This window comes from Barbus barbus (assembly GCF_936440315.1).
Source record: "Barbus barbus genome assembly, chromosome: 26".
Lineage (NCBI taxonomy): Eukaryota > Metazoa > Chordata > Actinopteri > Cypriniformes > Cyprinidae > Barbus > Barbus barbus.
The window spans coordinates 14,531,123-14,557,373 of record NC_136754.1 but is presented as its reverse complement, the minus strand read 5'-3'; the positions used below and the strand labels follow the sequence as shown (position 1 = coordinate 14,557,373).

The 26,251-nt window shown below is 37.4% G+C and overlaps 1 protein-coding gene across 1 annotated transcript in view; it reads left to right on the top strand.

Moving 5' to 3' along the window:
• The first annotated feature begins 9,924 nt into the window (after positions 1–9,924).
• The window catches only part of LOC306846276 (cadherin-12-like), a 48,561-nt gene continuing 32,234 nt past the window's right edge, over positions 9,925–26,251 (top strand). Inside the window, exons 1-2 of the mRNA XM_079379532.1 lie at positions 9,925–10,091; positions 20,495–20,885. Coding sequence (XP_079235658.1) covers positions 20,652–20,885 — 234 coding nt within the window. The 5' untranslated portion in view covers positions 9,925–10,091; positions 20,495–20,651. The remainder of the gene's footprint in view (positions 10,092–20,494; positions 20,886–26,251) is intronic.

The following is a 26,251-nucleotide window of genomic DNA, read 5'->3' as shown; positions in this document are numbered from 1 at the left end:
AAAAATTATCTAGTGAGAGTGTGAAAATTGTATTTATAAGAGAGTGCCAAAAAGTGCCCATAATTGAAAAAAAGCATAATTAAATATAGTTCATAATAAATAAATAAACTAATTCATATTCAACAGAATCAGACTGCTACTTTAGAAAGAACTATGATTCAAGAATTGGCTTGTTTGTGCACAACAGAATGTGAAAAAAAGGTGTTATGTTGTTAAATGTTGTAAAACATCTTGCAAACAACTGAGTTTCTGTAACACCACCAAAAATGTAGTTAAAAGCATCACTACTTTTAGTAAGTTTACCTTAATTATGACATACAGCAATTTAAAAATGTATTAATCTGTCTTGGCCTACTCTTGTACTTCAAATTTCAAGCAGAGGTTCCTCACCATCCTACCGAGCATGGTTAATGAATCAGGCTGTGTTGCTGGTCTTTGACTAAGGGAGATCTTTGAATCAGAATGTTGCTCTGAGCTCCGTCTCTAAGGTCTTATTAGATGGACTTTGTGAGAGATGTTGCTGTGCTGCAATACTCTGAATCCAATAGCATTAACAGTCTTTGTTTGTGCAGATACAGAAACAATGCTTTAGGACAATATATAGTATATATATATATATAATACAAAAATAGGCCCATAAATTGGCCACAGCCAACAATTGTTGAGACCACTGAAAATGCGTCTACATCATATTTATTTATTTTTTTCCCATTAAATGTTATATTATCAGTATAATAGTACTGATAATATAACATATTATCATATTAACAATATTCAGAACTAATGATCATGTTCTCTTGCATGATTTGAGATTATCCTAAAGCATCTTGTCAGAAGCAAGAACTTCTGATTTCATGTACAGTGGAGTTCACACGGTCACTAAATTTAGTAAAAACAAATTTAACCTAGAAATAGTGCAGAATTTCTATTTTCTTGAGCATTAAATCAGCATACTAAAATGATTTCTGAAGGATAATGTGACACTGAAGGCTGGAGTAATGGCTGCTGAAATTTCAGCTTTGCCATCACAAGAAAAAACAAAACAAAAACATTAATACAGAAATATATTTTTCAATTTTTAATACTAGTTCACAATATACAGTACTATATGTATAGAGTAAAACAATATAAATGCAGCTTCTGTGAGCACGAGCGATTTCTTTCAAACGTTAAAACAGTCTCCAAACTTTTGAACATTAGTTTACATATATATGTACAGAGGTGTGAAAAAGTGTTGGCCCCCCTTCCTGATTTTTTATTTTTTTGCACGTTTGTCTCACTTTATGTTTCAGATCATCAAACAAATTTAAAAATTAATCAAAGATAACACAAGTAAACACAACATGCCGTTTTTAAATTAAGGATTTTTTTTTATGAAGGGAAAACTAAATCCAAATCCACATGGCCCTGTGTGAAAAAGTGTACCCCCCACCCCCCCAAACATGCAACAAAAATAAAAAATCAGGAAGGGGGCCAACACTTTTTCACCCCACTGTGTATATATGCATGCTTTATAAAATGTGCAAGGTTTTGAGGCCTCTAATCTCCTCAGCTGACGTTCTGTTTGATCTTCCCTGTGCTAGTGCAATTTCTAACAGCAGAGAATCAGTCCAGGCCAAATCTGCAGCTTATAATTGGGCCTCAACTATAGCTAGCCAGATGCGATACTACCCCACTGAATGAACTGCTCCTAATACCTCTCTGCTTCTTTGAGACATGCTATTTGATGACACCATTGGAACAACCATCGTGCACAGATGCTTACAACAAACGGGTTTCAGAGTAGTTTTATTTTCCACTGCAATAAGGTTCATTTTGCTGTGGAATGATGCTGTAATGATAGCACTAAACAAAAGTAGCGCACTGCCCTGTATTTGTCCGTCTATTGGCCTTTTATCACAGTCAGCAGCCAGGACTGTGTCCACAAAACCAAATCCCATTCCTGTATACTGTGTAAGGTACACAATGTAAGTCTAGTAAACAATGTAAGGTGATCTAACATGTGAAGCACTGTAGCAAAAGGGTGATAAGATGGCTAATTTAATTGTGCATTCACTATGATGTCCCCCGCGGTATCTGACATGTCCTTATTTTGTAGCCAGCTAGAGGCCATTATCAAAGCTTAGCCTCACAATTTGCCTTCTTGGCATGTGCTGCTCAACTGTTTGCTTTCAATGTTCTCTAACTGTTGCAGAGAACGTGTCGCGCACATACATTGGCACAACATGCAGATGATATTGTAAGTTGTTATATGTCGTCTCATCTCTGGTGTGGCTGATTGTGATGCACGATGCATCAGCTAAATGCATCAACTGAAAGAGGCGGTTTGTCTGCACTGTTTCCCTGGTCAGCCCTGATTGCTGTGCTCTGTGAGTAAGAAGCATTGTACCATCACCAACCTGCCACCTCATATACCCGCCCCACTGCTAGCAAATATTAATACACATGTAGCCATTTCTGCAGTATCTTAAGCCTGTAAATTATGCCTAAAATATAGGGCTGAGTAAAATGATTGAACAAAATTAAGGTCGTCCTCGCAGGCTACATGCAATAACAGAGTGAAGTCTGGTTTACAAACAACTATTTTAAACCAACATAGGCTCAGAAATACGTGCCTCTTCCTAGATTTCTGCGAAACTCAAAAAAACGTACCTATACACATGAATCACTGCAGTTTACAATTGAAATGAACATTAGAAGTAAAACTCAAACAACTTTTATTACTTTTCATACAAAATATGATTTGCAGATCCACAGTTTCGATTAATAAAGCCTAATTTTCGCATATTTGCTGGAGGAATATTATGCCATGAATTCAAAACAATTTTAACATGCTACGAGATTTGAAAATGTATATTTTTGAACATGTCATCACATATCCAGCTTCATATGCATGAGTTTTGTAATTCAGTAGGTTTGCTCGTTAGCTCACGCGATACGCGTTGCACTTCAGTGATGAAGAGCTCCAGTAAGAACCCCGTGAAACTACGGTTCAACAAAACAGCTCAAGTCTGCATAAGGAAGCTAAAATAGCACAGCTGCATCAACACATACACTACATTTTTATATAACTTTTGCATTTTTTGTTGTTAACACTAGCAGGTAGGTTTATGGTTGGGTTTGGTGTAAGGGATGTTTCCAACAAGATAGAGCATTAAAGGGTTAGTTCACCCTTACATTCTGGTGTACTCTCCAAAATGGTGGAAGATGGTAACTCAGGGAGAAGAATTGTTGAATAAATTATGTAATTATTATTTTCTTTGACCACAAAAAGTATTCTCGTGGCTTTGTAAAATTGCAATTGAACCACTGATATCACATTTCACTCTTTTATCGATGTCATTTCTACATTTCTGTACCTGGGAACATTGCAGTTGCATGCAGAGAGTCAGAGAGCTCTCAGATTTAATAAAAAATATCTTTATTTGTGTTCCGAAGATGAACGAAGGTCTTACGGGCTTGGAACAACACGAGGGTGAGTAATTAATGACAGAATTTTCATTTTTGGGTGAACTAACCATTTAAATTTAAATGATACTCCCGGGATATTTGAATTATGAGCCACCGCAATACGTACCTGAAGCTACATAATACAAACTCAGCAATATGTGACTATATCAACGTAACAAAAACATGCCAGGGTCATGTATTAAACCTGCGTTTTAGCACCATTCACTGGACGTTTCATTTTAAAACTACCACGAAACGTGCAGTAAGGTACGTAATAACGGTGTTGCAGAAATGTAATTAGAGGCACGTATTTCGAATGAGCCTGGGTTGTTTTAAACTGGTTCTTTGTTTCTCTACAGCGCAAACAGAGTAGTCTGATTCATGAACAAATTACTATTTTAAACTGTTTCCTTTTAGTGACTCAAAATCATACAGCACAACCAATGTCTGGTTTAATATAAAATTACTCTTTATATATATACTGTTCTGTAAAAATGCAGTTCAGTCGTTTACGAGAGAGACAATTGCATTCTACAATTGAATTAAAAAATCTTGTAGTGGCAACCACATTTACAAAAACTCTATACATTGTGTACAGAACCAAACTGAACAACTAGCTGTTAATGACATATTTAAATACGTACCAGAGTTGTGACACTTTTTTTTGTCATTGTGAAATAGAAAACTAAAATAAATATGGGCACAAAGGGCGAAAATAAAAATCAGAAAGTCCATTGTCAGAATTTGTAACTCTTGTGTTGTCCTCTGTCTATATATGCTTTCCAATTGAAGGTTCATGAGATGTACCTTTGAGCTATTTCAGAGCACTGGTTTATCTATATTCTATGATTCCATGATACATTCCATGATATTCTATTTTTTTTAGAAGCACCTATATATATGCTGTATATGTGTGTCTGTGTGTGTGTGTGTGTGTGTGTGTGTGCGTGTTACTAATATTTACATGTTATATACGTTTGTTACTAACGTGCACCCTTTAATTGTGAATAAGTTACAAAGGTAAAATATATTTCCACAGTGACAGCTTTTGTACCTGTTCTCTGAGAGCGTGTGACAATTTACACACATATTACTCTTTTAAACTAGACTAAGAAAGACAAAAACATCAGATACACATATCAACCAGTGCAGTCTGATTTACACACAAATGACTCTTATGAGTGAGAATATATTTCATATTATACAAAATATTACCTTGAATTTGTCCAAATGTATCAGAAACAAATGAAATCAAAATGTAATCAAATCTACAAATTGTGAATCAGAATATTGATTGAATTCCAGTTTGATTCAATATCACAGCCCTATTACTGTAGAATGCATAATCATTTGTTTCTGTTACTCAGTTCATAATGTCGATTAATGTGCATTGTTTTGTTTTTTTTAGAAGAAAAGAAAAGAAAAGAAAAGAAAAGAAAAGAAAAGAAAAGAAAAGAAAAGAAAAGAAAAGAAAAGAAAAGAAAAGAAAAGAAAAGAAAAGACAAGAAAAGAAAAGAAAAGACATGCATGGTTACCCAACGTTTCAGCCCTGCTGGGGTTCTCCGGGAGGCATCATGTTTGCTGAAGTTTGTTTGTATTCACTCAACTGCATCCACCTGGGTGTCTGTCACAGTGGAAAGTAAAAAAAAAAAAAAAGAAGAAAATGTTGGAACTATTTTAATGTACAATATTTGCATCCGAATGTTAGCTGATTAAAGAATGGACTATTTTAATTTGTGTATTATTTTTAAAAATGGGGTTACACTTTATTTTAAGGTGTCCTTGATACAATGCAATTATACATTTAAGTACTGACTACTATACATGTACTTACTATGTGGTTAGGATTAGGGTTCGGTTTAGGGTTGCTTGCATGTAATTATGCATAATTAATTGTTATTATAATAGTAAGTACATGTAACATCTGTAACAATTACACTTTAAAATAAAGTGTTACCATAAATTGCAGTATATGTAACAATTTGATTTGAACTTTAGTTTAAAATGTTATTTTTATTTAGTTTTATATCACAAAACAGCCAAGCTTCACCTACTCACAAGCACAGGTTAGCTCACAGTAATCCTCTGCTTTATTGTTTTGCCCGACTGCTGCAGGCATTTCATATGTTTTAAAGAAAGATTATGTCATGAAGCTTTTACCTCAGAGTGGTTTGCTTTCTATTCTTGGTGTAAATCAAGTCACATCCCAACAGTCTGAATCACCAGGGCTTGTCAGTCTAACACCTACTATACTACAATATCGTGCAATCCATTAGAGAACCTTTCGAAGTTGCCTTTGGTGCACTTTTTTTTTACATCTTTCAAAAGTGTTCTGTTGGTTTCGACTCAAAAAGGAAAGTGAAGCCGTTTGCCATTTGCTCGTCACAGTGAATGGCACACATCAACACATTAACATTCTCACATGCAGACCGAATCTATAAAAATAGCTCATTATGACAACCAATGCCTGAGCTTCCCCTGTGCTTGCCCCCATAAACACATCTGAGTACATTTAATACATTTTCTTCCAAGTATTACAGAGTTTCCTCTCAGGTGAGCGTCATGTAAAATAATAGTGGATGGAGCTCAGGGGATTTCAGACCCCCGATCTAATCCCATAAGCCAAGTGTATGGCCAGAAATGAGGTCAGGTGGAATCTCTTCCTCTACAAAAACCAATTTATGAGTGGAGAGAACGCACCAAGACTCATTGAATTCCAGCAAATCGAGTTTGTGAGACTTAGCAGGTCCCTCACCTTACTCAAAAAGACAGTCAAGCAGCCACGGTCAAGTGCTGTGGTCATGTATCTAATGAGACTGAATGGATGTAGGCTGACTGTGTGTGAAGTGATGAGGCCGAAACAAATTAAAGAGCTCTCCATGTAAAGAGAGTGAAGGGAAATAGACTGGCAGAGAAAATAGACTTATCTGATGCATTCCAATAATGGCACCTCAGTGGTCAAATTATCACACTAGATGCAGGCCGCTCCGCGAGCACGGCAGGGTTGATGGGGTCTGAAGGTGGTCTCCTTCACTCCTCCTGTGCCTCTCAGATACTGTGCTTGGACTCTGAGCCCTTTCTTCTCTCAAAGGAACTGAGTCGCAGCAAGCTCCATATGGATCTACGTTCACCAGAGAAATGAACCATCGCTGTCACATGCCATCTGATGGAAGGAGCACAGGGGAAATCTTAAAATTACTGTCTTTTTCCCTCTCCTGCCTGATAAATTATATGTGGTTTTTCATCAGCACTGCAACGGATTGTCTTTCAAATTCCCTTATTGAGATGATATCCCTACCCATCTGTCACAACTTTATGCTGAATCTCCCACTGTGGGTATGGTGAAACATTTTTGACACTGAAATCTTTCATGCACAATAAAGCGTTTAATAATGTTCATTAATAAGTGAATGGACGAGGATAACTGCCAAACAACCTGTTATTGTGGCAGAGCTCAGAGCCCACACTGCTCCCTAAGCAAAACAATCACACATTTGTTTTCTTATCATGGTGGACAGTTTCAATGACTTTTTTTTTTTTTTTTACACTGATATGATTATATTTTCTATCTCTTGTCCCTATACACCAAAAAAAAAAAAAAAAAAAACGGAAGATTCAGCTGAAAGAAGATTCAGGAAATAAAGTGTTATTCAACCTTGATCCATAAATGAAAGTTAATTCATTAAATATAAACAAGTACATAGACCACTGTTCAATAGTTTGAAGTCTATGAAAGTCTCTTTTGCTCACCAAGTCTGCATTTATTTATTAAAATACAGTAAAAAGCTGATATTTTATTACATTTCAAAACTACCATTTTCTATTTTGAAATATATTAAGTATAACGGTGTGTGTAATTTATCCCTGTGAAGACAAAGCAGCAATTTTAAGCCATTAATCCAGTTTTCAGTGTCACAAGATCCTTCAGAAATACAGAAAAAAAAAAAAATCCTAACATAAAAAAATACTCCAAATGTGGTTTCAGTGATCAGATCATACAACATTTTGAAACTCATTTTATAACCTGCTGTAATCGGATCACTGATTGTTAATATGGGGTGCAAACGGGGCATATATGTTCACATCTTTCGATGCACTATGTGTGTGAGTAGTTAAGAGATCACAGACCGTATCCAGTTTGAAGCTCGACTCACACCTGGAGGCCTGGATGATCTCAATGCCTTGATGGTTTGGCCTCCACTGAAGCTTGCAGGACTTTAGAGAATTTCCACCCCCACACTTGGACCCCCCTCACTCCAAAAAAAAAGAAAAAAGTGTTTCTGTGTTACAGCCCACCATGTGTTATGAGGATTATCTCTTAGTCTAACTCAGGATGGAAGCTTGCCATGCCATCTGCTCCGAGGATCATCAGACTCGGGGATTCACGCCAATGCCTGACCGGCAGTAAATTAAGGTAAAGTGTTTGTGATGAGGAAACCCAGAAACACAAAAAACTGCACTCTGTATCACCCAGCATGTTTTTAGCCACACCATTAGAGTTCTCAATGGCTTTGCATACGTAGGTTGTAAGTAAATGGAAGACCGGACCGGGATTGGAGTCACAGTTAATGGTCCAATTATAGAAGATAATGGTGCCTTGTTTAACTGCTTACTAGGTTGTAGGTAGAGATATTTAGTGGTTGTGTGTGCTGTTTGATTGTGGTGCATCTTGATCTAAACTGCCCAGAGTCAGCACACTTTTACTCCATTAAGCATAGATGGCTTTAAAGCCCATTTTGCTGTTTACACACTGAACATTAATCTGTGTTTACCTCAAGCTCTTCGTTTTATGTTTCCTTGCTCAAGCTGAATGTGCCTGTGATTGAGTTCTGTGAGATTCTTGGACCACATTCTTGGGTGTTTCTTAAAAAAAAAAAAAAAAAAAAATGTAATTCCATAATGTGAGATGCTTCAGATGGACATTAGCTTGTGAATTTGGAAACTGCTGCAAGGCTGTTCTCCACTGAATGTGCTGCTCAATGTGCTGGACAGTTTCCAGACAGAATCTGTGTTATTGAAGGAAAATCACAGATGAAATTTAAATATGTATACGGTATTGATATTATTATTTAAAAAAAGAATTAAAATATCTAAACATACAAGTACTTTTCATCAGAGTTCTTTAATAACTTTTTAAATATGAATTTATTCATTAAGTTTTTATTCATTTTGAAGAATACTGAATCTTTTTTTTGTGCAAGTGAGATGAGTAAATACATGTTCCTATTTAATCTAGAACTACAGTAACACCATGTCCACATGGCACACACCACACCTCTGCACTTACTCCCGATTTCTCTCAACATGGCAACACGAAAGCTGTCAGTCAAGACATAGGAGACAAAGTAACTGGTGTTACTTATTGGAAAAAAGTAACAGATATTTCCTTTCCTTCATTACTGGTAATGCGTTACCCCCAACACTGAATATTAGTACTGTAATATGCCCTATATTTAATAAACAAACATTTGACTGGCAAGAGATCTGCAAAACATTGTGAATGACAGATATAGCCTTGCGGATAAGTATAACACATGTAGGCCCGGTTTCACAGACAGGGTTTAGACTAAACCAGGATTAGGCCATAATTCAATTAGGATATTTAAGTAACTTTTATAAATATACTTAGAAAAAAACATTACTGGTGTGCATCTTGAGACAAAACAAAGGCACTGATATATTTTAAGATCAGTCAGTGTAAGTTTCTTTCAGTTGACTTACATTTTAGTCTAGGATTAGGCTTAAACCTTGTCTGTGAAACCGGGGGTAATCTATAAGAGATCTTTCAAATCCAAAATGCATGTATGCACCACAAAAAAAAAAAAAAAAAAAAAAAACTAAAGTGCAAAACCTCTCCCCCACCCATAAAGATACTTCAAAAGTCACTTTAACTGGGTCAAACCACATCCAGGGATTCACACATCAAAAGTTACTAATTGATTAACACACAGTACGTTTTCATCAAAAAAAAAAAAAAAGATACATAGACAGTTGGAAAAGTGAATTAGCAAGAAGATTTTGAGAATACACTCCGTTCACAACCAAGGTGAAAACAACTGAATGTGACAAAAAATTATTCAGCTCGTTCGTTGAAAATCTTTATATCCCCCGAGGGTAACACAGCAAAGCTGACTACGCCGACTATGTTTAGCACTGGTGGGACCCGCATTAATCCAGCAATTTAAAGGGGGATGAGATCCAATCTCTAGGAGAGAAGTAATGGCAGACGAGCAGCCTCTGACACCCACAGGCACCCAGTACCAAGAGCATCAGTCCTGAGCGCATATGAGCATTACAACAGCCAGTCTCTCTCTCTCTCTCTCTCACTTCTCTGTCCCCTTGACACTGCAGGGGTGAATACTGAATTCAGCAAGCGCTTTGCTCTCCCCCTCATTCTGTTTTCACAGAGCTCTGCACAATGCTCAGATGAGAGAGGGAGAGACAGTGTGTTAGAGAGAGAGAGGGCAAGTTAAAGAGAGCCAAAGAGAGAGCGAGAGTGGGTGAGCGCATTACAGAGAGTGATTGAGGAGAAGACCAGAAAGAGAGCGTGTGTGTGAGATCGAAGAGTTTATTGCAATAGCGACTGGAGGTCTGGATTACGCCGCTTTAATCCTCAAGAGACTTTGTGGGACGTTTTGAAGGTATGAGCTCATTTTTGTATAAACAACCTGTTTTAAAGTGACCACAAAGAGAATTTCTTCCACATTAAATGTGAAGGGGAAAAAAAAAACTGAATTGCTGATGGAGAGCTTCCGCAGTTTGTGTGCGATCATTATTCAGAGGTTGTTTCTTACATAAGTAATGAAATGTGAGTCAAGCACTCTGGAATGAGACACATCCTTAAAAAACAAGTGCTTATGTAGACATGCGTAATGTGTGAGCGTGGTTTTAAGATCTAACTGAAGCATGTGAGGGGCAGTTTGCGGCTGTTAAGCAGATGCCGGGGTCAGTTCTTGCTGATGCACTGGTTAAGGGTAAAATATTTATCCTAAGTGAGTGCTGTAATGAATAAGAAATGAATTCTTCCAGTATTCAAGTGAATATGAGGCTTACTGTAAATATGTAGAGGGAGAGTTTACCAAAAAATGAATTTACTCACCTATTGCCATTCCAAACCTGTATGACTTTCTTTCTTCTGTAGAACAAAAAAATAAGATATTTTGAAAAATGTTTCAGTGCTTTTTTGTTCATACAATCAAAGCCAAAACAATAATAATAATCACACAGGTTTGGAGTGAAATGAGGAAGAGTAAAAGATTTTTAATTTTGGGCTGAACTATGCCTTTAAGATTTTGCACAGATTGCGTATGGTTCAAAGATGTTCTTCATGAATTTTAACATCAGGCATTTTATCTTCAGGGCGACGGGCATGGAAAGTGAATTTGGAATAAAAATGGCAGACAAACGCACATTTTCCTGTCATACTGTCAGTACAGAACCTTGTTTCAGGTATCAAACAATGAAGTTCACTAAACAAATAATGACAATGCACATGCCAGAGGGGAGAAAGACTCTGCGGACAGACCCCTTGAATAAACTAAGTTTGGCTGAAATCTTCAGTCATTTCCTGTAAACTACAATTAGAATGACAATGTCCTACCCAAGCATCAGTGTATCCGAGTTGCCTCATGCCACTGTATATAACAATGATGGATGATTCTATGTATGAATAGGTTCTCTATGACAGACTAGACTGGTTTTATGCCTTTTTTTTTTTTGTATTCTTGCATGTTTGTGTAATTATCCCATTGTTTGCATATTAAATACAGTGTAATGTACACATTTGCATTTGACAAAGGAATCCCTTCAATATTCATTCACCACCAAATTAACACACAATAACATTTGTTCTCTATTTCCCAACGGCATAGCTTTCATCATCTCACCTCTGCTGATAATAGTCCGCATGGAAAGCCATTGTTCGAGGACTTAACATCAGCCATGTGTGTTCAGACCTTCAAATGCTAGTACATCAGAGTCTAGGTTGTTCTCTTGGGCTTCGTCTGGAAGGGCCAATAACTCTGTGAATATGAGATTAGACACTGTGTTTCATTGGATCTAAGACTCAGAGGACAACAGCACAATTAAACACATCTCTTCATTTACCACAGCCTACATTAATGTGGTGGCTAAATACTGGCTGAGACAAAAGCTATCAGAATGCTGGGGGGAAAAAGATATTTGGAAATATGCTGGGGGTTGAACTATCCCTTTAACTAAGTACCAACTGTACCATTCCTCTATTGCTGAATGTTGGTCGAAATTCGATATTGGCCATGAAACTCAAGGTGTGATAAATCACTCTACTGTTCCAAACAACAGAATAAGAAATCATCATGACATGGTACAAGGTGTATATGGAACAAATAGCTTTAAAAGGGCCATGAACGTCTGGTCTTCCAAAACCATGAGGGAATTATTGCTCAGATCAACCTGAATCAGAACCAGGTTATCAGAACAAGCAATGTATTTAAACACACACACACACACAGTCCTGAATGTGCCAGATATTGATCTGGTGAAACAACAAGCAAACACCAAATTTTCATACTGTAATATATTGTACTTTTAATTGCAATTCACTTAACCACACAAGTAGACAACGGTGACTACCACCAAATGTGGTGACCATCAAAAACCAGGGATTACAAATCAGAATTTAAATTTAAAGCAGAATGTGAAAATTAAAAGTTTATGACTCAAAAAGAATAATAAAGATTCTGCAATATTTCTAGATCACTAATCAAATGTGTGATAGTGATCTAGTGAACTCTTTGGACAGACGTTACAGATGTTAAAGCTCCATTGAAGCTCTTTGGATCATCTCAAATCATGCTACAGAACATGATCATCAGGTTTGACGCAAACTTGCGGGGATCATGCAGCTCAAATTATGCTGTCATTACAGCAAAAGAGGAGAAAACCAAAATACTTAGACATCCAGAAATGCATGTTAAAGGGATAGTTCACCCAAAAATGAAAATGCTGTCATTAATTACTCACGCTCATGTCGTTCCAAATCTGTTAGACCTTCATTCATCTTCGCAACACAAATTAAGATATTTTTGATGAATTCTGAGATCTCTCTGACCCTCCCATAGACAGCAAGGATCTTAATATGATCAATGCTCAGAAACGTAGTAAGGGCATCGTTAAAATAATCCATGTGACATCAGTGGGTAAACAGTAATTTTACGAAGCTATGAAAATACTTTATGAGCAAAGAAAACAAAAATAACAACTTTATTTGACAATTTGTCTCCTCCGGATACATTGTTTACCTTTTGATCTGAACTTAAAAAAACGTATCCACGTACATATGTTGCATACGTTATATACATATGTGATATTCTCCAAAATGGCACTATAGGGTGATGCGGAGGAGACAAATTGTTGAATAAAGTCTTTTTTTTTTGTTTTCTTTGCGCACAAAAAGTATTCTCGTAGCTTCGTAAAATTATGGTTGAACCACCAACGATGTCCTTGCTACGTTTCTGAGCCTTGATCGTGTAAGGATCCTTGCTGTTTATGAAGGGTCTGAGAGCTCTCGGAATTCATCAAAAATATTTTTATTTGTGTTTCGAAGATGAACAAAGGTCTTACAGGTTTGGAACGACATGAGGGTGAGTAATTAATGACAGAATTTTCATTTTTGGCTGAACTATCCCTTTAATTTTTACAGTCATTTCAAAAATAAAAAATAATTCAAAATTAAATATAGTTTGTATGTATCTATACACCACATGTATTGTAGCTGTATAAAAGCCATATTATGTGTAAATAGCTTTGAAGTTATTAATTCTATGCAAATTCCTTTTCAAGATTAAGATTCAAAAGAACAACATATAGGCCTACACATATTTGTTTGTAGTGACACAGAGAAGAAGGAAACAAGACTTTCATCTACTGCAAAAACAAAATACAACAACAACAAACATACTGTATAGAATCACAGAAAAAAAAAGAGGATCCAAGCACTGCAGCAGCTAGAAGCTCAGTTAAATGAAAACATTTGCGAGTGTGGGTGCTGAAAATCATTCAGCCTTGGGGAGGAAAGCATGTTTTGGGCAGCACAGGATATCACAGAGAAAAAATAAAGAGCAGTAAGAAGCATTTTTATGGGCCACAGTAAGATTTCTCAAATGTAACATGCTTTCGTAAAATAGGATGGTCATTATGAATGGATGACAGGCACAATTAAGCAGTTTATAAGGGTTTAAATATCAGTGAAGGCTCACAACGGAGTGAGATGAGCAGATGTTTGGCCAAGACTCCAGTTTGTAATAAATTATATTATAAGCCCATTCATTAATTAATCATGCTTATAAAATGCCATGTTTGACATTCATAAAACTGTTTTTATGTTTAATATATACACCAGTCAAAAAGTTATGTTTTTGAAAGAAGTCTTTTAGGCTCACCAAAGCTGCAAAAATACAAAATTCCAAAAAAAAATAGTAACATTGTGAAAATGTATTACAGTCTAAACCAGGGGTTCTCAAAGTCTACATTCAAAGGTCCAAATCTGAATTTTCATCAGTGTCAAAGGTCCGGAACAATTGGTTATTACAAAACGTGTTTTTAATAAACATACATAACATATAACAAATAAACACTCTTTTAAAAAAAAAAAAGGTTCCCTTTCCATTCAAAATACTTTAATAACAAGTGCAAAAGTGGCAAAACAATTCATTTAAGTGTCAGCAGTAGAATGTTTTTTCTCTGGCCAATGCTGATATTTAGAAATCAGGGCAGCCTATGGCCGATATATGATGCTGATTTTTTGGGCCGATTTTCTCTTTTTTCCTTTTATATCAAAAGAGAGTTTGCGTAAATGGTTATTGCAGGGCACAAGCACCTTCTCAAAACAGTTCTGAAGCATGCTTTTTTGTTTATGTTTGCTGACAGACACCAGTGTTTCCCGCAGACTAGCAAATGCAAGTTGATTCTCTGCCAGCAGGAGGCGCTGTTGGAGCGTGATATATAGCTGTTTCCCCGGTAACGACTGTAATCAAATAAGCGCTACTTTATCAGCCATTACAGGAAAGACCAAATGATAATTGGCATCAAAGCTTTTCTGAAGAAAACGGACGGTTCTTTTAAAAGATACAGTCATATAAAAACACCCGCGCAGCATTTTATTTTTGAAACGCGCAGTGCTCAGTTTATTCAACGAAGTATAAGCCTTTTGTAAAATCTATTTGTAGCGGTCAGTTTTGATATTGTGACAAGCCGCCACAAATAAATGTATACACTGGGCACTGCTATAAGACAAATTGCCATAATATAAGTGATAGCAAAACAAAACAAAAAAATAAAAATATTAGCGGTGAAATGTCGCCCGATTAGTCAAACGTCATAGGCTCACTGGATGTCATGATGACAACAAATGTCATGAAGGAAAAGTTTCAATATCTCGCCTGCAATTTCGGACCTTCTCCAAAAAGACATAAAAAAATAAGAATAAATAAACAAATGATTTACAAGTTTAACGTGCGTTTATCGAAGTAGGAAATATAATTAGTGTTCTTGAAATATGAAATAGAAGCGGGTCCGGATTGAATTCCCTCCGGGTCCGGATCCGGACCGGAGTCCGGACTTTGAGAAGCACTGGTCTAAACTAACAGTTTTCTATTTCAATATATTTTACAATGTAAATTATTTGTATGATGGCAAAGCTGACTTGTCAGCAGTCATTTCTCCAGCCTTCACTGTCACATGATCATTCAGAAATAATTCTCATAATTTGAATGGTGTGTATTATAATTTCCACAAATATGTGAAGCAGCAAAAACTAGTTGTCGACATTGATATCAATAAAATGTTTCTTGAGCATCAAATCAGTGCTGAAGAATGGAATAATGGCTGCTGAAAATTCAGATTTGCCATCACAGGAATCACTTTTCTCATCCTAAGATGGGTAAACTGTTAATGCATCCTCTGAACATGACAATCATTCATGCAAGAAAGAGAGCAGAGCATAAGAGGGCAGACATACATACAGTAATATTAGCAAAAGAACACAGAGTTCAGAAACCCATGTGCTCAAAAGTCACAAGATACACAACTTACATGCACACTCACGCATCTATTTTCAAAATGCCCTGAGAATCAAAAGACTTTGCCCTGTGAAATGCACTTCTAGGTCTGGGCTAACCGTGTTGTTTCTGCCATGCCCTCTTGTTGAGCACAAATGAAAAAGGGATTTGAATGTTTTCTCTGAGGGGCTACCCCAACAGACCAGGATACGTTAGATATTTATGACATTAGATATTTAATTTGATGGATTGGATATACTGTTCAGTTGACCTCTTATCTATTGTTTACAACCTATGTTTTGTGTTTCTCGCTCACTGGAAACTTTCAGAAATACACATTTTACGTGTTTCTCCTGCTGAACAGTCAATTCATAGCAGTAGAATATATTGACTCTTATCTATCCCTCAAAACCTTATTTCCGCTTGTGTCAAATGCAATATGCTGTCTACTCTGACTAATGTCTATTATTCTTGTGTAACGTAGTGCTTTGAAGTGAAAAAATACCAATATCCTCTCTGACATACACACGTTAGTTTACCATTTACAGAGAAAGTATCCTCCTGATGTCTTGTAAATAAGAAATTACAAAATGAGTCTGTGTTGAGATTCTGTTTTTACAACAGTTAAATAAACAAGAACTTGTCACTTATATGTCTAGAACTGCCAGATCCTTGTTCCATTGTATTTCCTTAACAAAAATTGTTCCAAATGAAGACCAAGTTCAGTGAATAATTCAGTAGGCCTACATTGGGAAGTCGTGGCCTAATGGTTAGAGAGTCGGACTCGTAATCCAAAGGTTGCGGGTTCGAGTCTCGGGCCGGCAGGGATTGTAGGTGGGGGGAGTGAATGTCCAGCGCTCTCTCCACCCTCAATACCACGACTGAGGTGCCCTTGAGCAAGGCACCGAACCCCCAACTGCTCCCCGGGTGCCGCAGCATAAATGGCTGCCCACTGCTCCGGGTGTGTGTTCACGGTGTGTGTGTGTTCACTGCTGTGTGTGTGCACGTTGGATGGGTTAAATGCAGAGCACGAATTCTGAGTATGGGTCACCATACTTGGCAGTATGTCACTTCACTTCATATACTGATTGATTCATCAAAGTCTGACATTAATGACAAGTGAGGTCCCACAGTGTGACATGGTCATCATGTTTGTACAGTCTGACAAGCAACAGTCGTAAAGGACTATTAAAAATCGTGGTGTGCGCCTGGCTTTAAGCCCGAGACACACTGCACGATTTCCGGCTGTCCCAGACGAAAGACTGGCATCGTGACACTGTGGGATCTCACTTGTCATTAATGTCAGACTTTATGACAGTAAAGATGCATTAAAAATGGGTGTGTGCAAGACAACTTGTCCAGAGTTTTACATTATCAAAAATTATGGCTATCATGAAAAGTATATGAATGGCGGCAATACCGGCGTATTTAAGAAGAATAGTGTAAGCAGCACTACACACCCACATGAAAACAGGCAACAAAAGGCAACATATCATATGAATTCCATGGGCGGAGGATGGGAGCGCCAGAGTTTATGGCGATTAGAAGAAATCTCTAGCATTAATTCAGATCATGGTTTGTCTTGAAAAACAAAGACAGTTTGACGTTCATCATAGGAGAAGTCACACTGCAAGTCTGTGTGTCAAAAATTCTGACACTGCCAGAATTTTGACGGACGTAAATTTGATCGCAACGGCTGTCAGTGAACATGTCAAACCAAAAAGAATACAGATTTTAACCTAGGAGTTTAGGAATTTTTTAAGATTTTCAAAATTTGTCTCAGGCGACCAAATTGTGGCCAAAATTGCAAAGAGTGAGCTGGACTTAACCTCATGTCGCCGATCCATCGTGCAATGTGAATACAGCAGCAACTTAATGCTACCCCCAGATCGTCATGAAGTGAGAAAACAACAGTTATCTGACGACTTTGAAAATCGTGCAGTGTGAATTCGGCAACAAAAAAAAAAAAGAAAGAAAAAACTGTTTCGTGCAGTTGGCTGATTCACTCATAACATTCACTTGTCGCCATCTACTGGCGTATTCTAACCTCCAAAATGAGTCACTTAGAGTGTAGTCATGTTGCCTACACTCATCCAATGCTTAAGACCAAATGCTAACACAGGCGATCCTCTCTCTATACTGCTCTAATCCATGTGTCTAAACTTTATATGCTTTCAATTGGATGAGCTTTACGGAGCTAACATGATTGGTAATTGGAATAGCTTTTAATCACAGGGGAACTCTCAACTTTACATTGTTGAATGAAGTTTTAAGATTTAATTATATGATTTCCTTCATTTGCATATCATTCTCTGCTCTGAATAACCCAGGCACACTGCCGTCAGGCTTGTAAAACAGTAGTGAAAGAATATTTAAGAGTATCATTTCATATCATTTACCACTTTCAATGGTGATATAGATGTGTGTGATTTCTTCCTCTGAGACATCATTTGGTTGTACCTCTCTAGTGTGGTTGTGAGTCCTCAGCCTCTGCTTAACAGCCCTCTCTTTCTAATATGATATGACAGCGTAATTTCAATGAATCTGCTGGGTGATGCATGCTATAAGCATGTTTATTCAGCAACAGACCCAGAGAGTAAAGTTCACTCACATCACCTTACATCACGTCAGCCTGAATACACCAGTTAATTCATTTACCACAGACTGGCAGTAAACTTTCATAGTCAACAAGCAAAAAAAGAAAAGTGCAAAATAATGAGGGCATAGTTTTAATGTATGATGACCTTTGGACAGACACCGAAAGTGCTCTTTCTGGGTGCACTGCACCTGAGGTCTTTGAGCTTGTTAAGTGTTGAGACAATTGCTGAGGTTTCTCAATGGGGAATAATAATATTGCTGCAGAGACACAATGTCCTGCCAACCATAAGACATCTCACTACTACGGCGCATAAGAGGTCTCCAGGGATTCGTATTGCAATCATTTGCTCTGCTTGGTGGTCTGTCTGGCAATTGATGTTGCACAAGCTCATACTGTTTGTTGTCCTGCCCTTTTTATCTACATGGATGTTTTTTTTGCATGTTGCAGCATAAAATCACTTCTAAATAAAACATATTTAATCTCCCATACTGTCAGATTTGTGCATGTTGTAGAAATGTTAAACCAATATATTAAGTTGGTGCACAGTATGTACTGTAACGGGTATGACTTAAGGGTTGGAGAGGGCGGGAGGAAATAAGTCCTGTGAGAATATAGGAAAATATTGTTTTATCTCGTCCCTCCCTTGCCAGTGCTCAGAAATCACTGCAGTGTGCTTCTTTTAAAAGTCATGTTTTTTTTTTGTTTTTTTTACTGTGGCCTGCTGATCTGGATTTGGCAAGCTAATCATTATCCGTACAGTTTAAATATTGCCTTACTAATATAAAGGAAAGTCTAATTTATTTATTTAATGAAAATATGACTTATATTATACATATGATTCAACTAGATATTATTTAACATATGTACACTCATGATAATGCCAGAGGATGATTCCCCATCTGGGTAATATTGCTTTTATACAAATGTTGAATAAACAAGAAGTTAATTTAGAGAAAATTAGATTTTAGAAACAATATTGCCACAGCAGAACTAACGATTGCTCCGAGCAACACAGCAGTGGCATTCTAAATGAATCAGTGTTTTGAATGAATCAAATGAGAAAATGATTCAAAGACTCACTCATACTAATATTAATGACATTTGGCCCTGAACGAATTTGCTTTTTTGAAAAAAAGTGGTTTAATGATTGCATTAAGACAGTTGCTGTGTTCGGAATAGCATACTAGCACATTATATAGTATTTATATTTTAGGCTTAACAAAATATTCCAGAAATGGTAGGCCATAACAGTAATATGTAAGCTATTCCAAGTCGCTTGTTTAATTCTTAAATGAATCCATGTTTTTTGAGAGAATGATTGAATGTCTCATTTAACAGTTGTTTCATTCATGAACAAATTAGTGTTTTTGAATGAGTCTAGAGCAACTAATTGACCAGTAAAGAGGTTTATTTGTCTTTGCCTGTTGGCCTAATGGTGTAAGCTGCAGAAAGTGTCAGTAAAGACTTTATTTATAAGCATATGGTGGTGGAAGTGCTGTATCATTTCCAATAGCCCCTATATAACATGTACATTGTATACTCAATGAATACCCCAGTGATTTTTTGTTTTTTTCTCACATGGGTCTCATGTAGCTTATTTCTGATTTGAGAATATTTTTTATTGTGTATTTGAGTAACAAATAAGCTCCATTACTTGTACACCACCCTGTTATCGATTCCCTGATTCAAACACATTCACCCAGTAACTTTAGAACCTGTATTGTTTTAAGAAGTTTTTACCTAACATAGCCTCATTATTTACCTCCATTCATACATTTATATTAATTAACATCAAATATTTCCATCTGCTGAAATTTTAAAGCCTTTGATATACCACCTTAATTTTCATAATACTTGGTACAACAGTGATGGATAGTACATAATTATACATGTTCTCTCTATTTAGAGGGTGATTAAGAGGAAAGTTGTCTGATTTGTGACCCTAAGCATCTGGACCGGCTTTAGCTTCCTGTGACATACCATCTGTGTTGCCAGGTCAAAAACAACCCTCCTATTCAAGTGGGACCACCTCATTTTCAAGACTAATGCACTGAAAATGAGCACAGAATTGCACATCCACCACTTTCCTGGAGGTCTGCCAACAGTTGTTCAACTCTTGCCAAACTCCCTCGTACTTGCAGTCTTTTTTACATGCTTGTTTCTCAAACCTCCCAGTGCTAAATGTGCTAAACGAACTTGAGTGAGCCAATTTGCTAAGCATTTGTAAAGCCCTTCAAGTGAGATTACGTTATAGCTGAACAGACAAAGATTTACACTGCAAAGATGAAAACAACAGACAGTGATGTTGTCTTCTGCTTTTATTGTATGCCAACATGATACCCAGACACCTCTGCAAATCCTCATAATCTCATTGATTTAAAGTGCCGTTACTTCTTTTCTCCTGCAGGTGGTTCACTACAATTTCAAGCGCCCCAGGAACTCCATGGATATTAGTTGTTACATTCCGCCGAGGCATTGCGGAGTTCTTCATATTGGATTCATCGCTCCTTTGCCGTCACCATAAAAGTCACCTGTATCCATCTTTGCACCTAAAGGTTGTTCCAATGCTCATGGGGAACTGTCTGCTGCTGTTTCTCTGGTGCCTCTTAGACAAAAGCTTTGTTTCGCCCGTCCACTCTTCATCCCAGAGCAGGATGGGAAAGGAGCAGCACAGGAACATGATGGCACATAGGAAACACAGCATGATGGGAGTTCACAGAGTCAAGAGAGGATGGGTGTGGAATCAGTTCTTTGTTTTGGAGGAATACATGGGATCTGATCCACAGTATGTTGGAAAGGTAAGATGATATTGATTCTGTTCTATTGTTTAGGGTCAAAGGTATTGGGAATAAAACTGTGTGTTCAAAGGCTTGAACTAGAGCTTGTAGTTATTCTTTCATCTTCCCTTCTTTGTTCATGACAAGCTTTGAGTTGCTTTAAACTAAATATTCTATGTTCCACATAACATGGTTCATGAGTTGAGCAACCAGATGTTGCAATGGAGACTGCAAGACGCGGTTACATAACAAGATAAAAACATAATATTGAATAATTTTTTGTTGCAGTGCATTGGACTTGGTAGACAAATGTGCATATTCAAACATACATACATACACCCATACACTCTAAAAACGCAGGGTTAAATTAAATATGCGATTGGGTTATTTAGACCCAGAGGTTGGGTTACTGCCCAGAAGGTTGGGTTAAACATTTAACCCAACTGTTTGTTGAAAACAATCCAGCATGTGTTCTGTCCAATATTTACCCAGCACTGGGTTGTATTTAACTCAGCATTGTTTGGAGTGTACATATCATTTGTACAATCAGATGTATGCTAAATGTATAGACGTTGATTGCAGCAGATTTGCAAGAGCAGCGAATAATGCAAGATGCTCTCCGGAGGTCATTTATTCAAAGCAGCAGATAAATTGATTAAAGTGTAGCGAATGAGAGCATGCAAATAAAACATTTTCAGCATATGTGAATTAGGACGTATATGCATTTTTATTAACTGCAAACTATTCATGTGATTTTAAAGCGGTTCACTTCATTAGTTTGACTTCAGAATTCTGATTTTGCACCAACCAAACAAAATGACAATCTGACATCAATGGACTTGGATTCACACCATCATCTTTCTATTAGTGGGACATGTTATGGTCCACCAAAACCGTTACATGTCAAACCTAAAAATGTGGATGTTATAATCTGAAGCCATTCAATTAGTATTCACAGCAAAGGGAGAAGGTTAAAGGGGCTCCATATTGTATCCCAGGCTGAAAATTCAATATCAAGTTCCTCTACAAAGGAGGTTGGGATTGAGCACCTTCAGCTTAAATGGGATCAGGGCTAAATTGAATAGTCTGCAGTCAATGCCTGTGCAATCAGTGTAGCCTAACTGAGTGCTGTCTGTGTGGATGTACATTGGAAGACAGGGGCTTGACACAGGTGTGTTCTCAACCACATGCCACTTCTACTTTTGCTGTAACTGAATAACAACTCACTCTTTTTCACTCAAGATCAGTGAAATGACACTGTTGCCTGTTACCTCTGATTTATATAACCCCAAGAACAGCAGTAGAAAGAGCAAATAAAGCTTTAATTGCAAACAAATATGTTAGCCTGTCACTATAAATAGAGTTTGTTGGCTATGACCTCCTTTAACTCAGGTCACTGGAAGAATATTGCTTACAGGCTACTCATGAACGGATGATGCTCATGTTAGCATTAAATGAGCAAGCTGCTATTTAAAGAGTAATTATTAACAGTTGTTGACACTTTATCACTGTTATTTTATAATGTTCTTATTGTAGGTCCATATAATTTTATAATGTTCTTATTGTAGGTCCATATAATTCATTAACTATGAACTACCATGACACTGCCGTATTGGAGAAGCTACTTTTTTAGTTTGTAGCTAAAAGTTACTATCTCAAACAAACTAATATTGAACTGGTTCAACAGAATAATATAAATATGGGTCTCTTTGAAAATTTCCAGATTCTAAAAGATGGCCTGAAATATGCAGGTTAAATTTATATATTGTTTTATTAAAATCTAAAATTTAAAGTATTAAATTATAAACTACCATGGAATTTATAATAACATATGTAGCCTAAATAAATAATTTGTCCATTTGTCAGACTACAGTGGTTATATTGTATGTGTACAAGAACAGTTTAAAAGAAAAGACCTTTGGATCTCATCACATGCAATTTGGACCTCAAATTAAGTTTTTTTTTTTTTTTATATTCCGCCACTGCCGAAAAGCGATGTGTGATATTTTGATTTTAAGAATCAAGGTAATTAAAATATTGCAGTTCATCTGGAATTCAATATGTTCAGCCAGCTGTAGCTAATATAATTTATTTTGCATTTACAACTCCATTTATCTGGCACAAAACAATGCGAATGTCAATTAGAGTGAGAGCATACTTTAGCAGATACATAAACGTTCTAATCAACATGTTGTGATGAGCAGCAGCTTTTGACTAATTACTATTTTCTTTAAAAAAGGACATATAATTCTGCCTAACATACATCTGTGAATATGCATGTAAATAATGCATTAAATGTAAGTAATGGCATGAATTAATTTACATAAACTGTCTGAATGAAACAATCTATTAAAATTAAAGTCTACAAGAGATCATATTTGATTGTCTCAGCTTATTTGACTGTAAAGCAAAATTAGATCACCATAAAATTGTAGTGCTGCGGAAAAAAATATATATAAAATAGTTGTGCAGTTAATTTAGTAGTATTAGATATTTTCTGACACATTGTATACTTAAGATAGTAGGTCCCAATGTATTTTCATTAGATCATAACACTTTAAACTTTGCAGTTGTGGCTTCACACCTGCCATATCTGTAAAGATTAGTTAGGGAGACTGTGATCAGAGGTGGCATCATGGGAAATTATAACACATTCCATCATGCAGTGAGCTGCTGCCACAATTAAAGTGGCATCACACATGAAATGTTACATAAAAGTTACATGACAGGAAAACTTTAGAGCAAGCAAGAAAAACCCTGGAAGGGGGAAAGAAGTAGTTATTTCATTGTGTGTTTTGTGCTTACAATGTACATTGCACATTACTCTCAACTCAGTTATCTTTGTAACTGAATTGAGAGTAAAAAAGAATGGGTTTTTAAAAAATGTCAATATGACTATCCATCAACGGCAACAATATTTGAAGTTTGAGAATGTCGGGTACTCAGTTAAGTCGTGACGTATTGTCAAGTATGGTGACCCATACTCGAAATTGGTGCTCTGCGTTTAACCCATCCAAGTGCACACACACAGCAGTGAGTAGTGAAACACACACACACACACACACACCGTGAACACACACCCGGAGCAGTGGGCAGCCATGCTGCGGCGCCCGGGGAGCAATTGGGGGTTCGGTGCCTTGCTCAAGGGCACCTCAGTCGTGGTATTGAGGGTGGAGAGAGCGCTGTACATTCACTCCCCCCACCTACAATCCCTGCCGGCCGGGGACTCGAACCCACAACCTTTGGATTACGAGTCCGACTCTCTAACCATTAGGCCACGACTTCCCCAGTTAAACAGTCATTTCCCCTTCGGGAACTCGAGCTGCGTCGTAAACGCTTTGGGAACGCCCCTGTGTTCCCACTCTCTGAAACGTGTGTAATCAGTCCAACGGAATGGCAAAACGTCACGGACGGGGTGACGTAAAGACCAGAGAGCTTAAAAGCACATCCGGAACAAGCAACGTCAACTTCAGTGTTTTCAGCAAGCGCTCTGTGTGAAATGTGTCAGTCTTATTTACTGTTGTTTGTCTATCAGACTCAATCATCTCTCATGGCGAGCTACAGACAGTACTTTAGACCATGTGTTCTCCCAGCCCGCGCTAACTTTACGGGTGTGAATACACGCGGTTGTTGTGTTGTTTGTTTGGGAGCGGAGCGGAGCACGCAGTCAGCTCTCGAGGGAGCTGATTGTGCATGCTCCCGCAAATGTGAACGCTCCGCTCCCGCCGGCAACACTTCGAGGAGTGTGTCCGCGTTTGCAGTCTTTGAGGTTCCTGTCCCGCTGTTGCCGAGACACAGCGGCGACTGGGTTCTCGGTCTCTTCCCCGTTTGAGTGAGAGCTCTGTGCTGCAGGTATCTTTTTTCCGAAGAGGTTGGTGTTGTTAGCATTGTGGATGAGATTGAGTACTCGCCATCTCAATCTTTTGCATATGAAAGCTTACTACATTTTAGATCTCTCGTTTATCCCTGCCCTCGCTATAATAAGGGGTGGGGATGCACGCGATTTATGTGTGGTTTGTTTTGGAGCAGAGCATGCACAGTCAGCTCTTGAGGGGGCTATCTGTGTTCTTTCATATTAACCCTAAGTGTACCAGTGAAAATGCATTACCTTGTTTAGCTCTGCTCCCGCTGGCGTTTCTTCTTGAGGGAAGAAAGTTTTATGCAATGTAGAATAGAGTGGCTCGCGCGTTGCCAAGGCATGATTTTTTTGTATTCGGGCTACTCTAGGAATATTTCAGCCCTATAACCATGGTTCCCCGAGGGAACAAGACACTGCGTCGCATGCCATACTTCCTGCATCCCTGTGAGCGACTTGCTTCAACTTCACAGAAGCTGACGTTGCTTGTTCCGGATGCGCTTTTAAGCTCTCTGGTCTCTACGTCTCTGGTCTCCGTGACGTTTCGCCATTCTGTTGGACTGATTACACACGTTTCAGAGCGTGGGAACACAGGAGCGTTCCCAAAGCGTTTCCGACGCAGCGTCTCTTTCTCAGTAGCCATCTGAACAGCCTATTGAAAGTTGAGGTCAAATTTATAATGTTTCAGTGGTTGTCACAAGAAAGCCTTTAATTGGATTCTAATTCGAACGTTTTTCAGAGTTATTACAGTTATTTTACTAATAAATAATTACTATTGGAGATACACCAACAATTAGACCCGAGTAGAAAAAAAGTGTCCTCTGAAATGCAAATTGTGATTTAAAAAAAAAAAAAAACATTTTAATTTCTAACAGTCTAACAATTTCTTACATTAAAGAAAATACTGACAAAGTTTCCAATGTACTTTATCAAACATTTCTGCAAGTTTTATTTTTGGCTTAATTTTTCCATGTGAAGCAAGTTACACTTCATGTTTGCCCTTTGCAGTAAGGATATATTACCCAACTGTCACATTTACTTTCCAAGTATGACCTTTACAGTAGAAAATAACTCTTCTTGAGAGCCTTGCCTTTTTCTTGGTATTTTACTGTCAACACTAAGCATCCTCCTTACTTTTAAACACATTCTGTGAGACCATGCACTGCTATACGTCCACTGGAGGTCACCAATTTGGGATAGAGTATTTTTAATTTACTGGCCTTATTGGCATTCATAAAAGTTTGGTGATATAAATAACTAACTCAACACAAATGAGCTCTATCTGCTATCTGTTAAGTGAATCATTTGATGGTCTGTTGTACCCTATCTAATGCATTATTTGTATTAGCTACTTGGCAGAGCGACAGGATTTAGCAGGACAGAGTTTCTCCTCCTTGTGCATCTTTGTGCATCCTTTCATTGAACATTGTGCATCCTTTCACATTACATCAGTGATTTATTTTTCCTTTTAGAGTATTAATTCTAGATCTTCAAACTTAATCCTTCCTTTCCGGTCAAACTCAGTTTCACC